Source organism: Neofelis nebulosa, chromosome 6 (assembly GCF_028018385.1).
Source record: "Neofelis nebulosa isolate mNeoNeb1 chromosome 6, mNeoNeb1.pri, whole genome shotgun sequence".
Taxonomy (NCBI): domain Eukaryota; kingdom Metazoa; phylum Chordata; class Mammalia; order Carnivora; family Felidae; genus Neofelis; species Neofelis nebulosa.
Genome location: NC_080787.1, coordinates 7407183 through 7426617, shown reverse-complemented (window position 1 = coordinate 7426617; position 19435 = coordinate 7407183). Strand labels below are relative to the sequence as shown.

The 19435-nt window shown below is 51.4% G+C and overlaps 1 protein-coding gene and 1 long non-coding RNA gene across 6 annotated transcripts; one reads left to right on the top strand and one right to left on the bottom strand.

Moving 5' to 3' along the window:
- Positions 1–348: 348 nt before the first annotated feature.
- TRIM38 (tripartite motif containing 38) lies at positions 349–12642 on the top strand. 3 transcript variants are annotated; one of them, XM_058732782.1, is made up of 8 exons: positions 349–459; positions 900–983; positions 2740–3280; positions 5183–5278; positions 7264–7494; positions 8751–8773; positions 8869–8981; positions 11985–12642. In XM_058732782.1, the coding sequence occupies exons 3-8, from the start codon at positions 2870–2872 to the stop codon at positions 12506–12508; spliced, it is 1398 nt and encodes a 465-aa protein (XP_058588765.1). In that variant the 5' UTR covers positions 349–459; positions 900–983; positions 2740–2869; the 3' UTR covers positions 12509–12642. The 3 variants fall into 3 exon arrangements, with proteins under 3 accessions (XP_058588765.1, XP_058588764.1, XP_058588762.1); XM_058732779.1 differs by lacking the exon at positions 349–459 and having other exon boundaries at positions 811–983; XM_058732781.1 differs by lacking the exons at positions 349–459; positions 7264–7494 and having other exon boundaries at positions 810–983.
- A 1955-nt stretch (positions 12643–14597) lies between these two features.
- On the bottom strand, positions 14598–18330 carry LOC131513661 (uncharacterized). Of its 3 annotated transcripts, XR_009262699.1 has the most exons (4): positions 18045–18330; positions 17115–17326; positions 16903–17013; positions 15723–15865 (listed from the first exon to the last, which is right to left on the bottom strand). It is a non-coding gene; the product is annotated as an uncharacterized LOC131513661 (long non-coding RNA). The 3 variants fall into 3 exon arrangements; XR_009262700.1 differs by lacking the exons at positions 15723–15865; positions 18045–18330 and adding an exon at positions 14598–15315 and having other exon boundaries at positions 17115–18031; XR_009262698.1 differs by lacking the exon at positions 18045–18330 and having other exon boundaries at positions 17115–18031.
- Positions 18331–19435: the final 1105 nt, after the last annotated feature.

Below are 19435 nucleotides of genomic sequence, written 5' to 3'. Positions count from 1 at the left end.
CCGGGAAGGGAAGAGAGGAGCCCGTTTCACGGTTTGGGACCCGCGGGGCCGCGGCTGGGCGAGCTCTGTGTCCCCGAGGGCGTCTCCTACTGCGGAGAAGGGCGGCGTCGGAATCCCGTCCGGGGGCGCGGAGGAGGAAAATGGGACACCGAGCGGGACGGAGACGCAGGGGGCTTGCTTGGCCGACGCCGTGACCGCGAGAGACGCCGCTGCTGTCGCCACCCCTCCCCGCCGCGCCCCTCGCCAGTTACAGAACCGTGCGCGGCCCCAAACCGGCACAAACGTCGGCCCCGAAGGCTGGTGAATCCCGAAGCCGGTGGTGGCAAACGTGGGCCGATCTGAGTCAGTCTGGGAACGGACGCTCCGCGGGCTTCCCGAGCTGAGATGCTCCGGTGCTAAGGTCACAAAATAGTTGACGGGCTTATTAATCTGCCCCGCCTTTTTATGGCTGTGACAGAGGTATTCTGTGCTAAGATCCGGGCGATACTCCCCACCTCCCGGGACCCCCGCGGCCCTCCTCTTCCTCCTCTCGGGACCCCTGCGGTCCTTCTCCTCCTGCTTCCGGGACCCCGCGGACATCCTTCTCCTCCTCCTCCCCCGGGGACCCCGCGCGGCACTCCTCCTCTTTCCCCTCCTCCTCTCCCTCCTCCTCCTCCCGGGACTCCGCGGCCCTCCTCCTCCTCCACTTCCTCCCGAGACCCCGCGGCTCTCCTCCTCCTCCTTCCCCTCCTCCTCCTCTTCCTCCCGGGACCCCGCGTCCCTCCTCCTCCTCCCCCCCCTCCTCCTGGGACTCCGCCGCCCTCTTCCCCCTCTCCCTCCTCCTCCCGGGACTCGCGGGCGCCGCCCCAGACCTCCTTCCGGGACCTCCGGGCCCGCCTCCCACAGCAGTTTCGTTTCAGAGCCCGCGGTCGGCGAAACCGGGCGTCGGGAGGCGGCGGCGGCGGCGGCCCGGGCTGGGCGGGCGTCCGCGGCGGGGGAAGCAGGTGGGACAGGGCGTCGGCGCGGGGGCCTGGGATGCGCGCGCGCGTGTGAGTGTGAGCGAGCGTGCGAGTGAGCGCGGGGGGGGGGGGGGCGCGTGCTGCCGACGCATCGCGCGAACCCTGCACACGGTCGGCACCGCTTTCCGGCTCCCGCCCGTGGTCTCCCGGGTCTGCGGGCGGTGGCGTCGGGGGGCGGGCCCGGGGAGGGGAGCGCCTTCCCCCGTGCGGGCGGGCCCCGCGTGTGCCGGCGGAGAGCACCCCATCCCCACCCCTGCCGGGGCGCCGAGGTCCCCAGAGGAATTCCTCGGTGACTACGAGAGACGGTCCCGGCACCTTGAGCGGCACCCCCGTTTTCGGTTGTGTTACTGTCAAAAGAAAGGCCGCTCTCGGGGCGTCCCCGCCGCTCTGCCCCCCGCAGACGCGCGGAAGCGGGAAGTGGGGCACGGAGCGAGGTCCCCAGCCGCGCCGCGGTGGGCGCGGGGTCGCCCCCTCTGCTCCTGGTCACGCCTCCCCGTCCGGTGTCCTCCTCCCCCCCACCCCCTGTCTGCTTCCCGCCTCCCCCTACACCCCGCTTCTGCGGAGCCCCTGCGCTCCAGTCACCCCGAGACGCAGGCCCCGGCCTGGAGAAGACACAGCCCGCTCCCTAATTCTGCAGGAGCTCTGCCCCCCACGACAACCCCTCTCCCAGCTCCTTCTAGTTCTTTTCCCTCAGGCTGAGAGGACTCCGGAAAGGACACATCGGTTCTTCTCCTTGTCTTGTTTACTTTCATTATCGGTCCTGGTTGGGGCTCCCTGAGACTCTATTAACCCGCTGTCTTTTGTTCCTTGTGGGACTGAGTGCGGTGGGGTGGGGCGAGGGAGGGGGAGTGGCAGCGGGGTAGGGTAGAGTCACATTGGATGACCTCCATGGAATCCCTCATAGACCACCCAGTTACCTCGGTGTTCCTACCAGTCCCAAAGAAATAGTTCTGGGAATAGTGACTCTGGATGTTTCCTAGAGCAGGAAAGAGTATCACGCTCCCTCCCTGACTTCTCTCTTGCTGCAGGAAACCTTCCTTGTCCTCTGTCAGTGTTTGCTGGAAGGAAACTTTCTGCAGTGACAGAGTGTTGCCTATGTGCTCTTGTGTAGCCACCAGTCACCGCAGCTGTTAAACGACTGAAATGTGGCTGGCCTGCTTGAGAAGCTGAATTTTTAAGTTTTATTTAATTTTCACGAATGTAAATGTAAGCGGCCACACGTGATAGTCACTCCTGTTTGGCACAACATAGCAACATTTGCTTGAAAAATTCTTAATGTTTATTTATTTTAAAAAGAAAATTTTTTAATGTTTATTTTTGAGAGACAGAGACAGAGTGCATGCTGGGGAGGGGCAGAGAGAGAGGGAGACACAGAATCAGAAGCAGGCTCCAGGCTCCGAGCTGTCAGCACAGAGCCCGACGCGGGGCTCGAACCCATGAACCCCGAGATCATGACCTGGGCCGAAGTCGGACGCCTAACCGACTGAGCCACCCAGGCGCCCCTAACGTTTATTTACTTTTGAGAGACAGAGCGCAAGTGGGACAGAGGCAGAGAGAGAGGGAGACGCAGGATCCCAAGCAGGCTCCGGGCCCAGAGCTGTCAGCACAGAGCCCGCCACGAGGCTCGAACCCATGAACCGTGAGCCGAAGTCGGTTGCTTGACCCGCCGAGCCACCCAGGTGCCCCCAACGCAGCTACATTTTACGTATCATCTAAATTCCAATCCGTTTCTTCTCTCGAGAGAGAAGACCCCGAGGCGCGTGGAGGCCAGCGCAGGGCACCGCGCCGAGGCTCGGGCGACGTGTACTTCCATCCCTGTGGATTTTCATCTCTGCCTCTCGATCCGGTATTGGAGCCTGTCAGGCAGAGCCATGGCCTCCCCCATAGTCACCAAGAAGATGAAGGAGGAAGTCACCTGCGCCATCTGCCTGCTCCTGATGGCGGAGCCCGTGAGCATCAGCTGTGGGCACAGCTACTGCAGACAGTGCATCAGCGACTTCCTGAAGAACCTACACCAGGAGGAGCCGTCGCTCGATGTGTTTTCCTGTCCCCACTGCCGGGCTCCGTTTCGGATGGCCAGCGTCCGGCCCAACAAGCACCTGGGAAATCTCATCGAAGCCATCAAGGAGATGGACCAGGAAATGTCGTGTGAGGAACACGGAGAGTTCCTCCACCTGTTCTGCGAAGACGAAGGCCAGCTCATCTGCTGGCGCTGTGAGCGGTCACCGCAGCACAAAGGGCACGACACAGCTGTCATCGAGGACGTGTGCCAAAGCTACAAGGTAAGCGCGTGGACCGGAGGGGCTTTGGCGAGTACCGCTCCCATGCTGCCCCCCGGGCCTGAGGTTTCGAGGCCTGTAACCCGAGAAAATGACCCTGAACTACAGCTGTCATCACGTCATCAGGTCCTGTCTTTCGTGGTGTGAAAAATGGTCTATTATGGGTCCTCATTGAGTCAAGTCCTGACTGTCCATCTTGACCTCCAGCGGGAAGGCCACCCTCTTGTCCCTCTCCATTCTTGCTGTGAGGCGCTTGTCCGTGCTCCAGAACGCAACGCGCTCGAACCCAGCCCTGCGTGGTTTATTGCCTCACCCCGTGTGTGTCATTTTAGCAACCACAGTGGGCGAGACTGTGATACACTCCACACACAGGAAACAAAGATGTGTCCTACACCTTTCGGGTGTCCTACAGTCTAGTAGGGAAGACACATCAGCAAAAGAGATTGCTCGGAGTGACCTGGCTTGGGTGGTGGGGGTGGGCACCGAGTGGGAGCGGCGTCTGACGAGCCTTCTGAGAAGTGACTCCTGAAGGACAGGTGACAATTAACCGTAGACAGAGGCCTGGAGAAAAGAGAGGGCAGGGCGTTCCAGAGAGAGGGGACCGTATGTGCAGAGGCACAGCGGGGCGTGGGATGGAGGGAAAGGCGGGTGATGGGCTGGGAAAGGAGGGTCTGGGCCCGGAACCGCAGCTTCAGCTCAGAGTCTAAATCCTAGCCCAGAGCAGTACTGGTCACTGGGTGGGGGGGGGCTTTTATTTGCAAATCGGAGGATCAGGCTGACTTTGAAAAGGATGTCTGGCCACCGATAAAGTAAAAATAGCAAGGGATAAAATTCAGATTATTCCCATAAGGAGGGGGAAATGGGACAGTTTCAAGCAAGATTTGGGAAGGGGAGCTGAAGGATTTGGAAATGATTGTTCACGGAGGCTGAGGTGGACGGAGAGGTTTGGGGCAGCGCCTACGTTTCTCACTCCGAAGCAGTAGAGGCAGGCTGGCCTTTGCCACAGGGAGCGAAGGAGGGGCACAGACCTGGCACCTTATTCTCTCTCTGTCCTGCTTAGATTAGAGCAAGATTGTTGTCCCCAGTGTGGTGCTCGTGGTTCCCTCCCCCATGAGGTGGAGGTGGGTTTGGAGTAAGACACTGGGTCCCCTGGGTAGAAAGGGCAATTTCGTCTTTTCCTGACAAGCTTCATAGAGCCCTTTCCTGAGAACACTCGAGAATTAACGAGTATACTTACTGCATTTACAGAGGGCAGAGGCTGACTCTTGTAGCATTAGCCACAGCTAGCAATTTGGGGCAGCTTAAAATTGTTTTCCATGAAAATGTGAGAAACTATTTTGAAAAATAGCCCAAAAGCTTGATATCGATACTAAATCATTTCAGACTGGCTTCGTGGATTATCACTCTTCAAAAGATACCAGCACTACCCTCCTCCATTAGCTGTCTCCATGAACTTGAGCTGGCATCCTGGTCTTTCCTTCCCGACTTAGCACAGCACACACAAAGTTCCCTGTGCATCAGACATTCTGGCATTGGTTGTGTTTGGTTCAGCCCATTCTTTTATGAAATCTACCTTGAAAAATTTTTTTAATGTTTATTTATTTTTGGGAGAGTCAGAGACAGAATGCGAGTGGAGCAGGGGCAGAGAGAGAGAGAGAGAGAGACACAGAATCCGAAGCGGGCTCCAGGCTCTGAGCCGTCAACACGGAGCCCGGCGCGGGGCTTGAACTCCCGGACCGCGAGATCATGACCTGAGCGGAAGTCGGGCGCCCAACCGACTGAGCCACCCAGGCGCCCCGGTATCCAGTGTTATTCTAATAGTCTGGGAGGCCTGGGGTTCCTCTTACGTGCCTAAAGAAGAGTTGTCACATTAAATAGACTTTATTCACCCCATTTTCCCTTCAGGAAAGGCTCCGGAATGCCCAGACGAACTTGAAGCAGCTGGAAGAGGAGTGTACGAAACAGAAGGTGCTCGCAAGAAAGCAAATAAGCGAATGGAATGTAAGAATTTGGGTTCATTGGTCTCAAGCTATTTTCTACCCTAGAGCAAAGGCGCGGCAGGGGATGGGTACAACAGGATGATCATTTATTTTCCCTAAACCAGACCAAATAAAACCCGATAAAACCCAGAGAAGAAACCGTTACATGCTTCGATGCCCGTGGTGGTCTGCATCTGTGAGAATTTATCTCCAATCCCTTCAACTTTCCAATAGTCATTGGCTGGAATGCCTGCGTGGGTGAGAGCCCTCCTTGCCTGCGTTTCAAATTTGAAACGCCTCGCGGTACCTTCCTGGTTTGAAGGCCTCAACTTGATTACGCTGAAACGTTGACCACAGAGCAGAGTGTGTTCGCTCATAGGTTCAGAGGCCAGTCTTTGTGAACACCGAGAAAACAGTCACTCCGGGTTGACCTCCTTGGCTGACTGGCTGCCCACGATCAGAGATGCATTCCTGTATGGAAATATTTATGTAATCCATCAACACACGGCCGAACCCCTCAGGCTGGCCGACCGCTTTGCCTCTCTCGGGGGTCTTTTCCGATCTCTGCCCTGCTCCTTTGGGTGCGGATGCTAAACCCGCAGAGGACACTCTCCCTTCCCTCATTTCTGGGATCTTGGGCCGCGGGGAGGATCTTGATTATAACTAATACGTACAGTGGGGCACCTGGGCGGGGCAGTCGGTTAAGCGTCGGTCTCGTGATTTCAGCTCAGCTCCCGGTTTCACGGTCGTGAGATCGAGCCCTGCGTTGGGCTCCGCACTGGTGCATGGAGTCTGCTTGAGATTCTCTCTCTCTCTCTCTCTCTCTCTCTCTCTCTCTCTCTCTCCCTCTCTCCCTCTCCCTCTGCCCCTCCCCTGCTTGTGCATTCTGTCTCAAGAAGAAAAAAAAACAAAAACAAAAAACACTAATATATACGGAAAACACACCCAGGACACTTTTAGCACGACATCTCAGTCATCCAAACACTGCTTGAATTGGGAAAGCACTGGTGGAAACTACAGTTCTGTGTCTCCCAAAATGAAAGCCTGGTCCCACAAGATGTGTCATCTGGCTTCTGTCAGTCTACACATAACTATGATAAAATCCTTCCACCCCGACCTCCCCCTGCTGGTAGCACTGACCTTCCCTGCTGGCCTGTTGTCTCAGAGTCACGTCTCCACGATGTACATCGCGAGCTTTTGCTTTGGGCCGTTCCCTCAGGCCCAGAAATACCTCTTTACATCCCAAATAAAAACTGGGGTTCCCCCCTCCCCCCGTAAACCTTTAAAGCGTTTGGCTTCAGCCCTAGTTCCATGATCAAATTATCTGGCGCTCCCGCCCCTCCTTCCTCCTGCATTTGGCCGAAGGAGGGAATCAATCGGGTGACTGTATAGAATTGTGACAACTCTCCCACATCTGAGAACAGCCTACAGCGGAAATTTGTGGCAGTCATCCAGCTCCAGTGACTCCTGGGAAAAGGATGTCACAGTAGCTGTGAAAACTTTTCTTCCGCGTGTATGTTAAAGTATACATAACACAGAATTTACTGTTTTAATCCTTCGCAAGTGTACAATTCCGTGGCACTAAGTATTTTCTCGTTATTGTGCAACCATCACCACCACCTATCGGTGGGAACCACTGGCGGGAACCCCTCTCCGGAACCTTTTCATCAGCCCAAACTGAAACTCCGTGCCCACTAAACGCTCAACTCCCCATTCCTTTCTCCTCTCAGCTCTTGGTAACCACTCTCCCACTTTCTGTCTCTATGAATTTGACGAGTCTATGTACCTCATGTGAGTGGAATCCTACAACATTTGTCCTTTTGTGTCTGGCTTATGTCACTTAGCATCACGCCTTTAAGGTTCACCCGTGTTGTAGCGTGTGTCCGAATTTCGTCCCTCGTCGAGGCTCGGTAGCATGCCGTTGCCCATCCGCCACTTGTCATCGCTTCACCCGCTGACGGGCATTTGGCTTGTTTCCGCCTTCTGAGCTTACTTTCTTGACTCTAGGAGAAGATAGAGAGTCAGAAACAAAAAATCCAGTCTGACTTCAAGAATCTTCAGAGCTTTTTGCATGAAGAGGAGAAGTCTTACCTGTGGAGACTGGAGAAAGAGAACCAGCAGACTCTACAGAGACTGATGGATAACGAGGCCACTCTGAAACAGAAGAGCCAAGAACTCAAGAGTCACATCCTGGAGCTAGAGAAGAGATGTCAAAGCTCAGCCCAGAAGTTGCTGCAGGTGGGGCCATGCGCTTGTGGAAAGCCACCCTCGACCTGTTAAGAGAAGAAGGGTGGGGCACCTGGGTGGCTCAGTTGGTTGAGCGTCCGACTTCGGCTCAGGTCATGATCTCACAGTTTGTGGGTTCGAGCCCCGTGTCGGGCTCTGTGCTGACCGCTCAGAGCCTGGAGCCTGCTTCGGATTCTGTGCCTCCTTCTCTGTCTGCCCCTCCCCCGCTCACGCTTTGTCTCACTCTGTTTCTCAAAAGTAAATTAATGTAAAAAAAAATTAAAAAAAAAAAAAAGAGAGAAGAAAGGTGAGGGAGCGTGGGAAGATTGGCAAGTTGCCTGTCTCACTCAAAAGTGGCACATCGATGAGGGGAATTTAAAGGAATGTTTAGATACACCTCGGTATCTACAGGGTGGCCTTCACTAGTCTATAGGGTACCTTTATGCGAATCAGAAAACTAGACCCCCACTGGGTGGACGTGGTGGGGTCCTTGGCCGAACAGGATCATGGGGTAACTTTTGCCACCATCCGCCTCTGTCCCATGTGCACAGAACCCTGACTGTCAAACTGCCTCCTGAAATGCTCCGCCGGGAGACTGGCGGATGTTCAAGTGGGGCAGCCAGCGAGAGTGACAGTTTTCCCTGATTTGTTCATAGAGCCCCCCACGGCCCTTATGGGGCCTCCTTTCAGCTGAATGAAAGACCCAGCCCAGTAAGGTCAACTATGCCAGGAACTGTTCGTTCCAGTTTCCGCTAATGGAACCAGAGGTTCTCCCGCTGTAAGTGGGAGACTGTACGTGACCTGCCGTATCACTGTGTGATAACTGCCCCCACCGTCTTCGTGGCCCATTTGCAGGGGGCTGTGCGTGGATTCGCCGCGAAGGACCCTCTGTGGCAGCTGGTCTTTAATATGGGCTCGCTCTGAAAGAAACGAGGTCGAGGCAAGAAGGAAGTCTTGCCAGCGGGCATGTGGGCAAAGCTTCTGGCCTCTTGTGTCAGCATCCCACAGGCTGTGACTGCAGACCCCACAGCTTTCCACAGATCTCAGCAAGGCAGAGAACAGACTCAGAGGCTGACCAACGTCCTGTCATGCCGAACATCGCAGGAGGCTGGGGTGGGGATGATTCTATCTAGTGTCCGTCAATATCTGAGGCTGGGGTCACTCTCTTTGCTTCTTTGGAAGGAGCATTTCCGGAGAGCAGCCCGTGTGCCAGTCCTCACGAAATACTCAGGTTCTCACACTCCCTTTTTGTCTTTGTTTCTCCGTAGGATGTGAAAGAGACTTTGCGCAGGTAAGTCCTATATGAATGCGGGAGGGGAGGGCCTGGGTAGATCGAGCTGAATGGAATGTGTCACTGAAGAGACCCTTGGCCTCTCCTTGTTCTAGGAGTTCGGCTGTGAAGCTGGAAACACCAGAGGCCCATTCTTTGGAAGTTCATACTGAGTGCAGTGTTTCTGAGCTTTATTTTGATATGAAGAAAATGTTAAGGAGCTATCAAGGTATGTGAAGAATCCCGAAATGCTATGGGTGGAAGGGACCTGAGGTGGTGATCACATTCGCCACCTGTCCCCGGGCAGGCTCCTAGCCAGAGAGGTCATTTAGTGACGTTTAGTGGTACTTCAGCGGAGGCATAGCATATTGGTTATCTGTACAGACCCTTCAGATTCCTGCTCTCCCGTATATTAGCTGAGTCATCCCAGGCAAACAACTTCCTCGGTTTCCCCAGCTGAAAAATGAGGATGGGAAGAATTTCCACTTCCTTGGGTTGTTCATGAACCGTAAATATGTCCACGTGTGTAACGTGCTTAGCGCAGTGCCTGGGACATAGTGTGTGTGGTTAATATTTTACTCAACTCTCAGAACGATGTAAGAAAGATAAGTAAGTATTACGGACTTTGGCTCAAATGACTTTAGGACCGCGGCCCGGATAACACAGACGGTAAGTGCTAGAACCATGATGGAAACCAAATTTTACCAAATCCAAAGCCAGAGCTTTTTGCTCTGTTGTTTCTCTCCCTCAGTGCTTTCTGTGTTTCCACTACTCTTATTTATAATTACGAAATTTAAAAAGCTCTGAAAACTGAAAGTGTTCTAAAACTTGTTTGGCCACAAAATCGGAGCTAACCTAAAATGATTCGACGGCTGTATAATCTCTACCGGTAAACAAATGTAGCAGCTTAAAACACCACACACATATTATCTCACAGTTTTCGTTGGTCACAAAGCTGGGCACAGCTTAGTTGGTCTTTTGGTTAGGATCTCACAAGGCTGCAAATGAAGGTGTTGCCCAGGCTGGGTTCTCATGGAGACCAGCTAGACTGGGGAAGAATCCCCATCTAAGCTCACTCAGGTTGTTGGCAGAATTCATTGTTTTACGATCGTAGGGCTTAGGGCCCTGGCTTTTTGGGGGCTGTTGGCTGGAGACTGCCCTCGGCTTCTAGAAGGCACCCCTCAACCTCTTGCACATGGGCCTCTTAACATGGCCGATTTTCTTAGTAGCGTAGAGTTTATCATTAGTTCTCCCAATTTTTAAATTTCTGTATTCATTCCAATTTTGCCTTCTCTCTTATTTTCTCTTTTGATAAGTCTTTTTAGAGGTATGCTTGTTGTATTAGTCTTTTCATGAGAGCTACTTTTGGCTTTTCCTTCTCCATCGCATTATTTTCATTTCATTGGTTTATTGTTTATTTGCCTTTTTTTTTTTTTAATATTTTTTTTAACGTTTATTTATTTTTGAGACAGAGAGAGACAAAGCATGAACGGGGGAGGGGCAGAGAGAGAGGGAGACACAGAATCAGAAGCAGGCTCCAGGCTCCGAGCCATCAGCCCAGAGCCCGACGCGGGGCTCGAACCCACGGACCGCGAGATCGTGACCTGAGCTGAAGTCGGACGCTTAACCGACTGAGCCACCCAGGCGCCCCTGTTTATTAGCTTTTTTTTAAAAAGAAATTCTTTTTGGGTTTCTCTGTTCTTTTTCTAATTTAAGTTGGATAGTTAGCTTCTTAATTTCCAGCTTTTTTCTTTTTCTAAAATAAACACTTAAAGGCTATAAAATTTTCCTGAAAATTCCACCTTAACTCCACCGTATAATTTTTTATATGTAGCATTCTATTATTGTTCAAGTCCAAATGTCATCATATTATGATTTAGCAACATTTACATTTCCTATTATTTAGAATATTTTTTTAACTTAAAATTAAAAAAATTTTTTTTAACATTTTAAATTTATTTTTGCGAGACAGAGAGAGCATGAGCAGGGCAGGGGCAGAGAGAGAGGGAGACACAGAATCCGAAGGAGGCTCCAGGCTCTGAGCTGTCAGCACAGAGCCAGAGGCGGGGCTCAAACCCACAGACCACGAAATCATGACCTGAGCCGAAGTCAGACACTTAATCGGCTGAGCCACCCAGGTGCCCCAAGAATATTTTTTTTAATGTTTATTGATTTTGAGAGTGAGAGAGAGCACGGGGAAGGGGCAGAGAGAGGGGGAAAGAGGGGAGAATTGCAAGCAGGCTCCATGCTGTCAGCACAGAGCACGACCTGGTGCTCGAACTCAAGAACGGTGAGATCGTGACCTGAGCTGAGATCAAGAGTAGGATGCTTCACCGACTGAGCCACCCAGACGCCCCTAGAATGTTTTTTATTATCTTTATGTTATTGGTTTCTAACCTGATTGTACTGAGGTCAGAGAATATGGTCTGTGCAATATAGATTCACTGGAATGTGTTCAGACTTACTTTCTGACTAGTCTTTACTCCGTACATCTTCTATCTATACCTGAGAAAAGTGCGTAGTCTCCGTTTATTAATTGCCGAGCTTTACATATATTTATTAGGCTGGGCTTGTTGGGTTGTTCAGATCTTTCATATCTTCCCTTTTTTTGCCTGCCTGATCCATCAGTTATAGAAAAAAGGGTGTTAAAATACCGCGTGATGATTGTAGACTTGTCTGTTTCTCCCTGCAATTCTGTAATTTTTGCTGTCCTGGTTCGTTCTGGTCCTTGACTTCTCCGAGTGACTAAGACGGTGGTGATGCAGATGATAATGTTTCCATTACTAACCACTTATTGGGCACCTACCCATATTCCAGGAACTTTACCGAGCATTAAGCATACGTAAACTCATTCAGCTCCCCCACAATTCTTTGTGACAGAGATGACAATTTCTCGTTCATAATGTAACAAAATTGAGTCCCGGAGCATCACTTGCCTAAGCTCTCGCCACTAGGAAGAGAGGTGCTTGGGTTCCAGCACAGGCTGCTTTAACTTAAATTAAACTGTGCTCTCACAACAAAAAATGTGCCTTTCTTTCTTTCTCTCTTTTTCTTTTTCTTTCTCTCTCTCCTTCCTTCCTCCATTCCTTCCTTCCTTCCTTCCTTCCTCCCATTTTTCTTCCTTCCTCTCTTCCTCTCTCCCTCCCTCCCTTCCTCCCTCCCTCCTTTCCTGCCTTCCTTCCTTCTTTATTGACTTACTTACTTAGTTACCTTTTTTTTTTTTTTTTTCCAGTCAACGTGACTCTGGATCCAGACACAGCCCATCATGAGCTAATTCTGTCTGAAGATCGGAGACAAGTGACTCGTGGATGCTTCCAGGAGAATCTAGGCAATTCCTCTAGGAGATTCACTGTCTTACCCAGTATCCTGGGCTGTGAAGGCTTCACCTCAGGAAGACAGTACTTTGAAGTAGATGTAGGAGAAGGAACTGGCTGGGATTTAGGAGTTTGTTTGGAAAATGTGCATAGGGACATTGGCGTGATACAGTGCCCTCAGTCTGGATTCTGGGCCATCAGACTATGTGTAAAGAAAGGCTACGTAGCGCTCACCTCTCCCCTAACCTCCCTTTATCTGAGGGAGCAGCCCCTGGTTGTGGGGGTTTTTCTGGACTGCGATGTCGGGGTTGTATCCTTTTACAACATGACCGCTGGCTCCCACATCTTTACCTTCCCGAGGGCCTCCTTCTCTGATACTCTCCGGCCCTATTTCCGGGTTTATCAACATTCTCCTTTGTTCCTGCCTCCCCCAGACAAGTAAGGAAAGTAGCAAAACCGTCTGGTTTAGCTAACGTAGAAAATATCATGGAAATCCCTTGAGGGCAGAAATTTGGTCTGTTCTTTTCACTGCTGTTGCACTTAGAACCCTGCTGCACTTGTGGCTACTTAATAAACCTGCTTTGAGGGGCGCCTGGGTGGCGCAGTCGGTTAAGCGTCCGACTTCAGCCAGGTCACGATCTCACGGTCCGTGAGTTCGAGCCCCGCGTCAGGCTCTGGGCTGATGGCTCGGAGCCTGGAGCCTGTTTCCGATTCTGTGTCTCCCTCTCTCACTGCCCCTCCCCCGTTCATGCTCTGTCTCTGTCTGTCCCAAAAATAAATAAAAAATGTTGAAAAAAAAAAAATTAAAAAAAAAAAAAAAAATAAACCTGCTTTGAATGAATGGATGGAAACTGCAGAAATCCACAGATGGTCAGCCTGAGCTCGAGGAAAGCAAGAGAATAGCAATGATCATGCATTGTCTTCTGCAGCCCCTCCTTGGGTTCAGAGCCTGGATTGACAGGAGTCTCTGGGTGACCCACAGGGTGACCCAGGGCTCAGGGGGTCTGCGTTCTCCCGGTTTGTCGGATGCCGTATGAACTCATGGGTGGGGAGTGAGGGAAAGCTGCAGTTGTGTCTGCCAGCTGCAAGAAAGAGCAGGAAAATCAAAATAGCAGTGACGCTTCTAACCGCTGACCTCGGATTAATCATCTGAGCCCTAGGCCCGGATGATGGGGCGAGTGCGGATGCCCACCAGGCCTAGCGAGCTCTGTCTGGGCAATAACAAGTGAAGTGTGAAAAGAAGAATGAAACGTGGTCTACGACGAGATGTTCCGAATGGAAAGGAGAGAAAGAATGAAAACGAATTTTTTGGGGGGACTCAGTGCACCACCTAGAAAGCCGTCTTCCTTCGTCTTATCCCTTCTCTAAAAGTCAATGGTTCCTTTGTTAAGATGCTGTAAGCCCCAGTGCCAGTCACACCTTTGAGTTCTTCGTCTCCGAGTGCTCCCATGTGTCTAGGGAAAACTCCATTTCTCCTCTACCCTCCCACCCCTACCTACTGTGGCTGGATAGTTCACTTCTCACGACAGGTGCAATGTCCTACTGTTCATTTCAATTCTGACCAGTAACGAAAGTTCAAGCAGACCCCCATCGGTTGAAGGCTCAGTCCCGCAAGACTGTCCCCAGCCTCGGAGCCTGCTTGGGATTTTCTCTCTCCCTCTCTTTCTCTGCCCTCCCCTGTTCACACTGTCTCTGTCTCTCTCAAAATAAATAAATAAACTTAAAAAAAAAAAAAAAGATACATAGGATGGGGTCCAAAAACGTTCCTAGTACAGGAACTTCTGTCCTTAATGGAGTTGGGGGTATGTCACCCAGCACGTGGACATGTTCATAACCCAGAAGCTCTCCAAACCCTGTACCTTTGGGATTTTTATGGAGGTTCCATCACAAAGGCACGATCAGCTGTTACCCGATTACCAGTCCCCCCTCCCTTCCTTTCCAGAGGGTGGGGGGGAGGGGGGTAGGTGGGATGACGCTGGAAGTTCTAAACCATGGCTTGGTCTTTCTGGTGACCTGCCCCCGTCCTGGAGCTATCCAGCAGCCACCCAAAGCTGCTTCATTAGAACAAGAGATGCTCCTATCACTCAGCAAGTTCCAAAGGATTTAGGAGCCCTGTGCCAGGAACTGGGGGCAGTGACCAATACATATATTTTCTATGATCTCACGACACGTTAATAACTTCTCTTTGTGTCCTATCTGTCTTTTCTTAGTCTAATTTACGGGACCCTAGTTGGAGAACGTAAGATAGGAAGAGGAAAGAGATCCCCCTCCCCCCAAGGAACCCCAGTCGTATGTGTTCTCTGGCCCCATCGTCTGAGTGCATGGACCTACTTCTGGAGCCTCAGACCCACGGTATATTTGAGAGACCACACCTTTGCGCAGGATAAGTCACTAAGTCGTCTCTACCTCTAGGTGTCCTGCAGTCCCGTCTTATCCATAAGTGTAGTCTTTCCCAGCGTAATAGAGTACTCTGCTTGGAGAAGTCTATACCGTGAAACACTTTGCTGAATAGGAAAGAACGATGATAAACATTCAACTAAGACCTTTTTTTAAATTAACAAAACAAACCTTTGGAAGCCATAAGGGTAATAGAGATAAAATGAGAAACTGATTCAGGTGCAGGCAAGTTCCAGAAAGAAAACAAAGTTCTCGTCCTTAAGGGGAAAAATGCTACCATACTGGATAAATCACTGACTATTCGAATGCAGAGTTTTAAAAAAGAAAACAGGAAGTAAAATGGAATCAAGAGAGCATATGCAGGAAATCCTAGCTTTGAGAGTAATTTGAAGAATTGCGTGCAAATAAACTTGAACATTTTGAGAAATTACTTTTTAAAAGAAATCGAATGACCTAACTGATTCAAGAAGGGGAATGAAAATCGAAACAGACTAATACATGCAAATGACATTCAGGAAGTTACAGAATCCCAATTAAATACACGGAAACAAAACAGATAAAGAGCAGATGATTTTATGGCTACTTTTTTCCCCCCCCAAAGGAATAGCAACGCATTGCTATTGGGAGATTAGGTTAAGTTCTGTTGACTAGACAACCCAAAATGATAGTGGCTGAAAGAGGTTCATGTCTCTCCCATACAAAAACAGTCCAGATGTAGAAGTCCAGGAAATCCAGAAAGTCCGGGGCCGGTATGGAAACTCCACAGATTTGCCAGGTTCCTGTTAGCAGCCCTTCCCCCACAGCTGGGATCTAAGCCGGCTAGAGCTCCAGCCATCTCACTTGCATTCCAAGCTGTAGGACGGAGAAGGGACCATGGAAGTAAAGGGCATGCATGCGACAGCTGTTTTTGACGTAGCTTCCTAAAACCTACCGTACAACTTTCTGCTTGCGTTGTCTCAGCCAGAACTTAGTCTAAGACCTCACTCACCTGGGGAACTGAGAAATAGCCTCGTTCTTCAAGGCGGCTGGCTAACATTCCGAGATTCTCACGTCAAGGAAGTAAGGGAGATTAGACATTGAGGTAGATGACAACAGTCACCACATGCAGATATTAAACTGTTCTAGTTAGTGGATTTAAAAAAAAAAAAAGCCTACAAACTCATTGACGTAAAAACTTGACAAAGATACTCCCACAGCCACCAAGGAAATGAAATCTGATAACTGTCTCGGACAGCTATAACAAAATACAATCGGCTGGGTGACTTAAACGAAAAACATTTATTTTTCACACTTCTGGAGGCTGAGAAATCCAAGATCAAGAAGCTGGGCTGATTGGGTTCCAGGTGAGAACCCTCTTCCTTGTTTGCACTGCACAAACCAGACTCACGCTGTGCTTTTGTACCTGGAAAGAGATGACACGCAGGACCGGTGGGCTGTCACGATTGTAAAAGACTAAGTCAAGGCCATTCACTGAATGTGTGTCAATTTCTGCCTCCAGCCACCCCCAGACTTGGTTGCTTAAAACCGCTACCAATGATTACACTTACAATACACTTAACCTCCAGGGGCTGGAGGTTCTTGTAGTCAGGGCTGCAGGTGGCTGAACCCGGTCCTGCCTTCTCCTGTGTCTGTAACACCTGAAGAGTCAGCGGGCCCTGCCTGGTCCGGGATGGGCTCACCCATGAGTCTGGAGGTTGGCAGGCTATTGCCTGGAGTCCCTCCTCCTCTTGGCAGATAAGCTCAGCCTCTTTCATGTGGTTGCTCAGGTTATGAGAGAACCAAGAGGGGACCAGGTTGCAATGCACCTGGCTCTTTTCAAGCATCTGCTTCGGTGACATTTGTGAAATCACTTGGCCAAGCCCAGATCCAAGGGAGAGACAAATACATTCCACCTCTTGACGGGAGAAGCTTCGACGTTATGAATGCAAAAGCAGACAAACACATGGGATGAGATACATTTGGGGCAAATTTTGCAATCTAGCATAAGAAACTTGTGGCTTAAAGTCTCAACAACTAGGGGTGCCTGGGTGGCTCCATCGGCTAAGCGTCCGACTTCAGCTCAGGTCATGATCTCAGGGTTCCTGGGTTCGAGCCCCGTGTCAAGCTCTCTGCTGACAGCTCAGAGCCTGGAACCTGCTACAGATTCTGTGTCTCCCTCTTTCTCTGCCTCTCCCCCACTCACACTCTGTCTCTCTCTCAAAAAAAAAAAAGAAGTGTCAACATTGAAACTAAGGGAGGGAGGGAGGGAGATTCAGACACCCTGAGTCCTTGGCGTGTGGCAGATTCAGGCCTAGCTTCTCCCTGGAGACCAGGTCTATTAGAACTCTCCGCAACATCAGTAATTGCACTCTCTCTGCCCACAGACAGCCTCGGACCCTGGGCCTCTGTGTCACCTGATCCTCACCCCCCACCTCTCTTAGCCCCGCACCTCATGCCCACCTGTATGGCCAGCCTGCTTCTCCCAACTCCCAGGGAAGGAAAGACTTATCAGGCAGCTGGACTTAGACAAGCGGGAAACTCCAAAGACCTTTCATCCCAATTCCCTTCTTCCTGGGAGTAAGGGAGACAAGAAAGTGTTGTTTAGGAAGGTGTTTGATGAGCATGTTAACGAGCATGTGGTCAAGAGAATCAGTCAGGCTGCTTGAATTTACCCTGAGCGTCTCTGGACAAGTGAAAAGGGTCCCTCCCGTGCTAATCTAGGAGTCAGGCGTCTCTTCACTGCAGTGCACAGGCAGGGCTCTCAGTCCTCAGAGCTCATTCCGGCATGTCTGGAGGCGGGGGTTCCGGAGACAACGGCCAAGAAAGAATTCTTGAGACATTTTTGGTGCAAAAAGGTGATTTTATTATAGCACAGGGACAGGACCTGGGGACAGAAAAGAGCTGCCCTAGGATTGTGAGGAGTGACTGATTACATAAGATTTTCTTTCCCATGGAGGTGGGGGTCCCAGGGAAGTGAGTCTACAGGTTTCTGGGGATGGCGTTTTTCTTGTAAATTACTAAGACAGTTGCAAACTGATGAAGAGTCATGTCCCGTGTCCCGCATGACTGTGATCTCTAACAGTTAACCATTTGTTTTTCCCTTCCTTTTGTTTTTGGGCATCAGGGGCGCCTGAGGAATGTCACACAGATCCCACTGCAGAGGAGGCGGTGTAGGGTGTTAGCTTGTGCTCTGCCTTCCTTTCCCTTTTGCTCCCTCATCAACTCTCCTTCCCACCTGCCTTGCGTCTCAGCCTGTGTCTCTTTTCTCCAATCTGAGGACGGGACTGATTTTTCTTTGACATCTTGGTGCCAATCCTAAATGCCTGCTTTAGTTTACTGGACACCCTGGGTCCATAAAATATATCAAGTGAAGTTTAAAAATAGAAAATTCCACCCTCTATGGGACAGATCTATGTCTGATTTTATTTACAAGAGGATACGTGAGGCCACCATTTTGGGTCTCCCTTTCCTGGAGAGTAATACCGGGCCATAATCCCAGGCTGTCGTGAGAAGTGCTCAGGTACAGAACACCAGCTATGTAACACAACAGATTGGGTTTTTCTGTTAATTTAACAATTGCAAAGCACTTTCCTATACATGACCTGATGAAGAGGAATTCTTGGACCGCCATCATGTAATCTTTGCGGGACCCTGGGTAATTCAACCCCTTCTCTGGGCCTCCATCACTCCAGAAAAAGTCCTAATTCAGTTGTAGAGACGACAAAGAAAAGCATTCACTACTGTGGGGGACTCGGCCCAGATCGGTGGTTCTCAAAGCCTGCAGCCCACGGTGTGATCTGGAGAGCTTTTACCCAACACACCTAAGCCGGCCTGCCCCGGGCAAATCACAAAGGGATGTGAGCCCGGGGAGCCCAGGCCCAGGGTTGACATCTTTTAAAATTTTTTTCAACGTTTTTTATTTATTTTTGGGACAGAGAGAGACAGAGCATGAACGGGGGAGGGGCAGAGAGAGAGGGAGACACAGAATCACATCTTGAGCTGCTATAGTGACACTGAGGGGCCTCTCCCCCGGAGGGATCATTTCTTTGGTCTTACCCAGGTCCCCCCCACCCCAGGAGCCACAGGGATGGTGGAGCACCCCCTTCTCTCCTGAGGCCTGTCCTGGGGGAGTTCAAGGTCCCACCCGCCATCACCCCTTCCCCTCGAGCCTGTCGTGTGCGCCACCCGCCGGGCGGGCAGGCGCCCGAGTGCGGCCCGCAGGACCAGCCCCTCCACGCCGGCGCTCCTCGGCGCAGACTCCACCGCCGTCCGGAGCTCGCGAGACCGGATTCCGAGTCCGCGGCCGCGGCGCCGCGTCCGTCCCTCCGAGCCCTGCCCCGCCTCCGGCCGCCGGAGCCCCGCCCCCCGCGCCGGCCCCGCCCCCTTCAGCCGCCCGCCGGCACCTCCTACCGCCTCGCGGCGCCCTGGGAATCTCCCGGCCGCTCCCGGTTTTCCTCGTTTCCTTCAATGGGCGAGCGCTCCCGCAAAGGAGCTGATCCTGGGGGAGTCTTCAGGGGATGCAGATGGAGACCCCGGGTCTGAGGCGGGCAGAGCGGAAAGAAGCGAGGCGAGTAAAGAGACCCCCGCAGGGTGGGGTGGGCCGGGAACCACCGACCCCTCCTAGCCTTGTCCTGGGGGGGACGCAGCCCCCGGGCTTTCCGGAGAAAGCCTGCCAACGGAACAGTACAAAACTACCTGCGCACCCAACTCCCAGATCTTTAAAAGTTAACATCTGACTGTGTTTGCTTCGGATTGTGTTTAGAGAAATAACAGGTGACAGGCTTTTATTAAAAATATGAAAAGGGACTTTACGAAATATTAGATGCAGCGTGACATCATTTAAATGAAGTTTTAAGGACAGGCAAAACCGCCTTAAGTGCTGTCTTGCTGCGCCCACCTTGTGCATCTAACCTTTTGTCACTCGCTCTTTCCCCCGCGGGGTATTGATTCTGTTTATCTATGTAGATACAAGCAGTTGAGTCCATTGTATTGA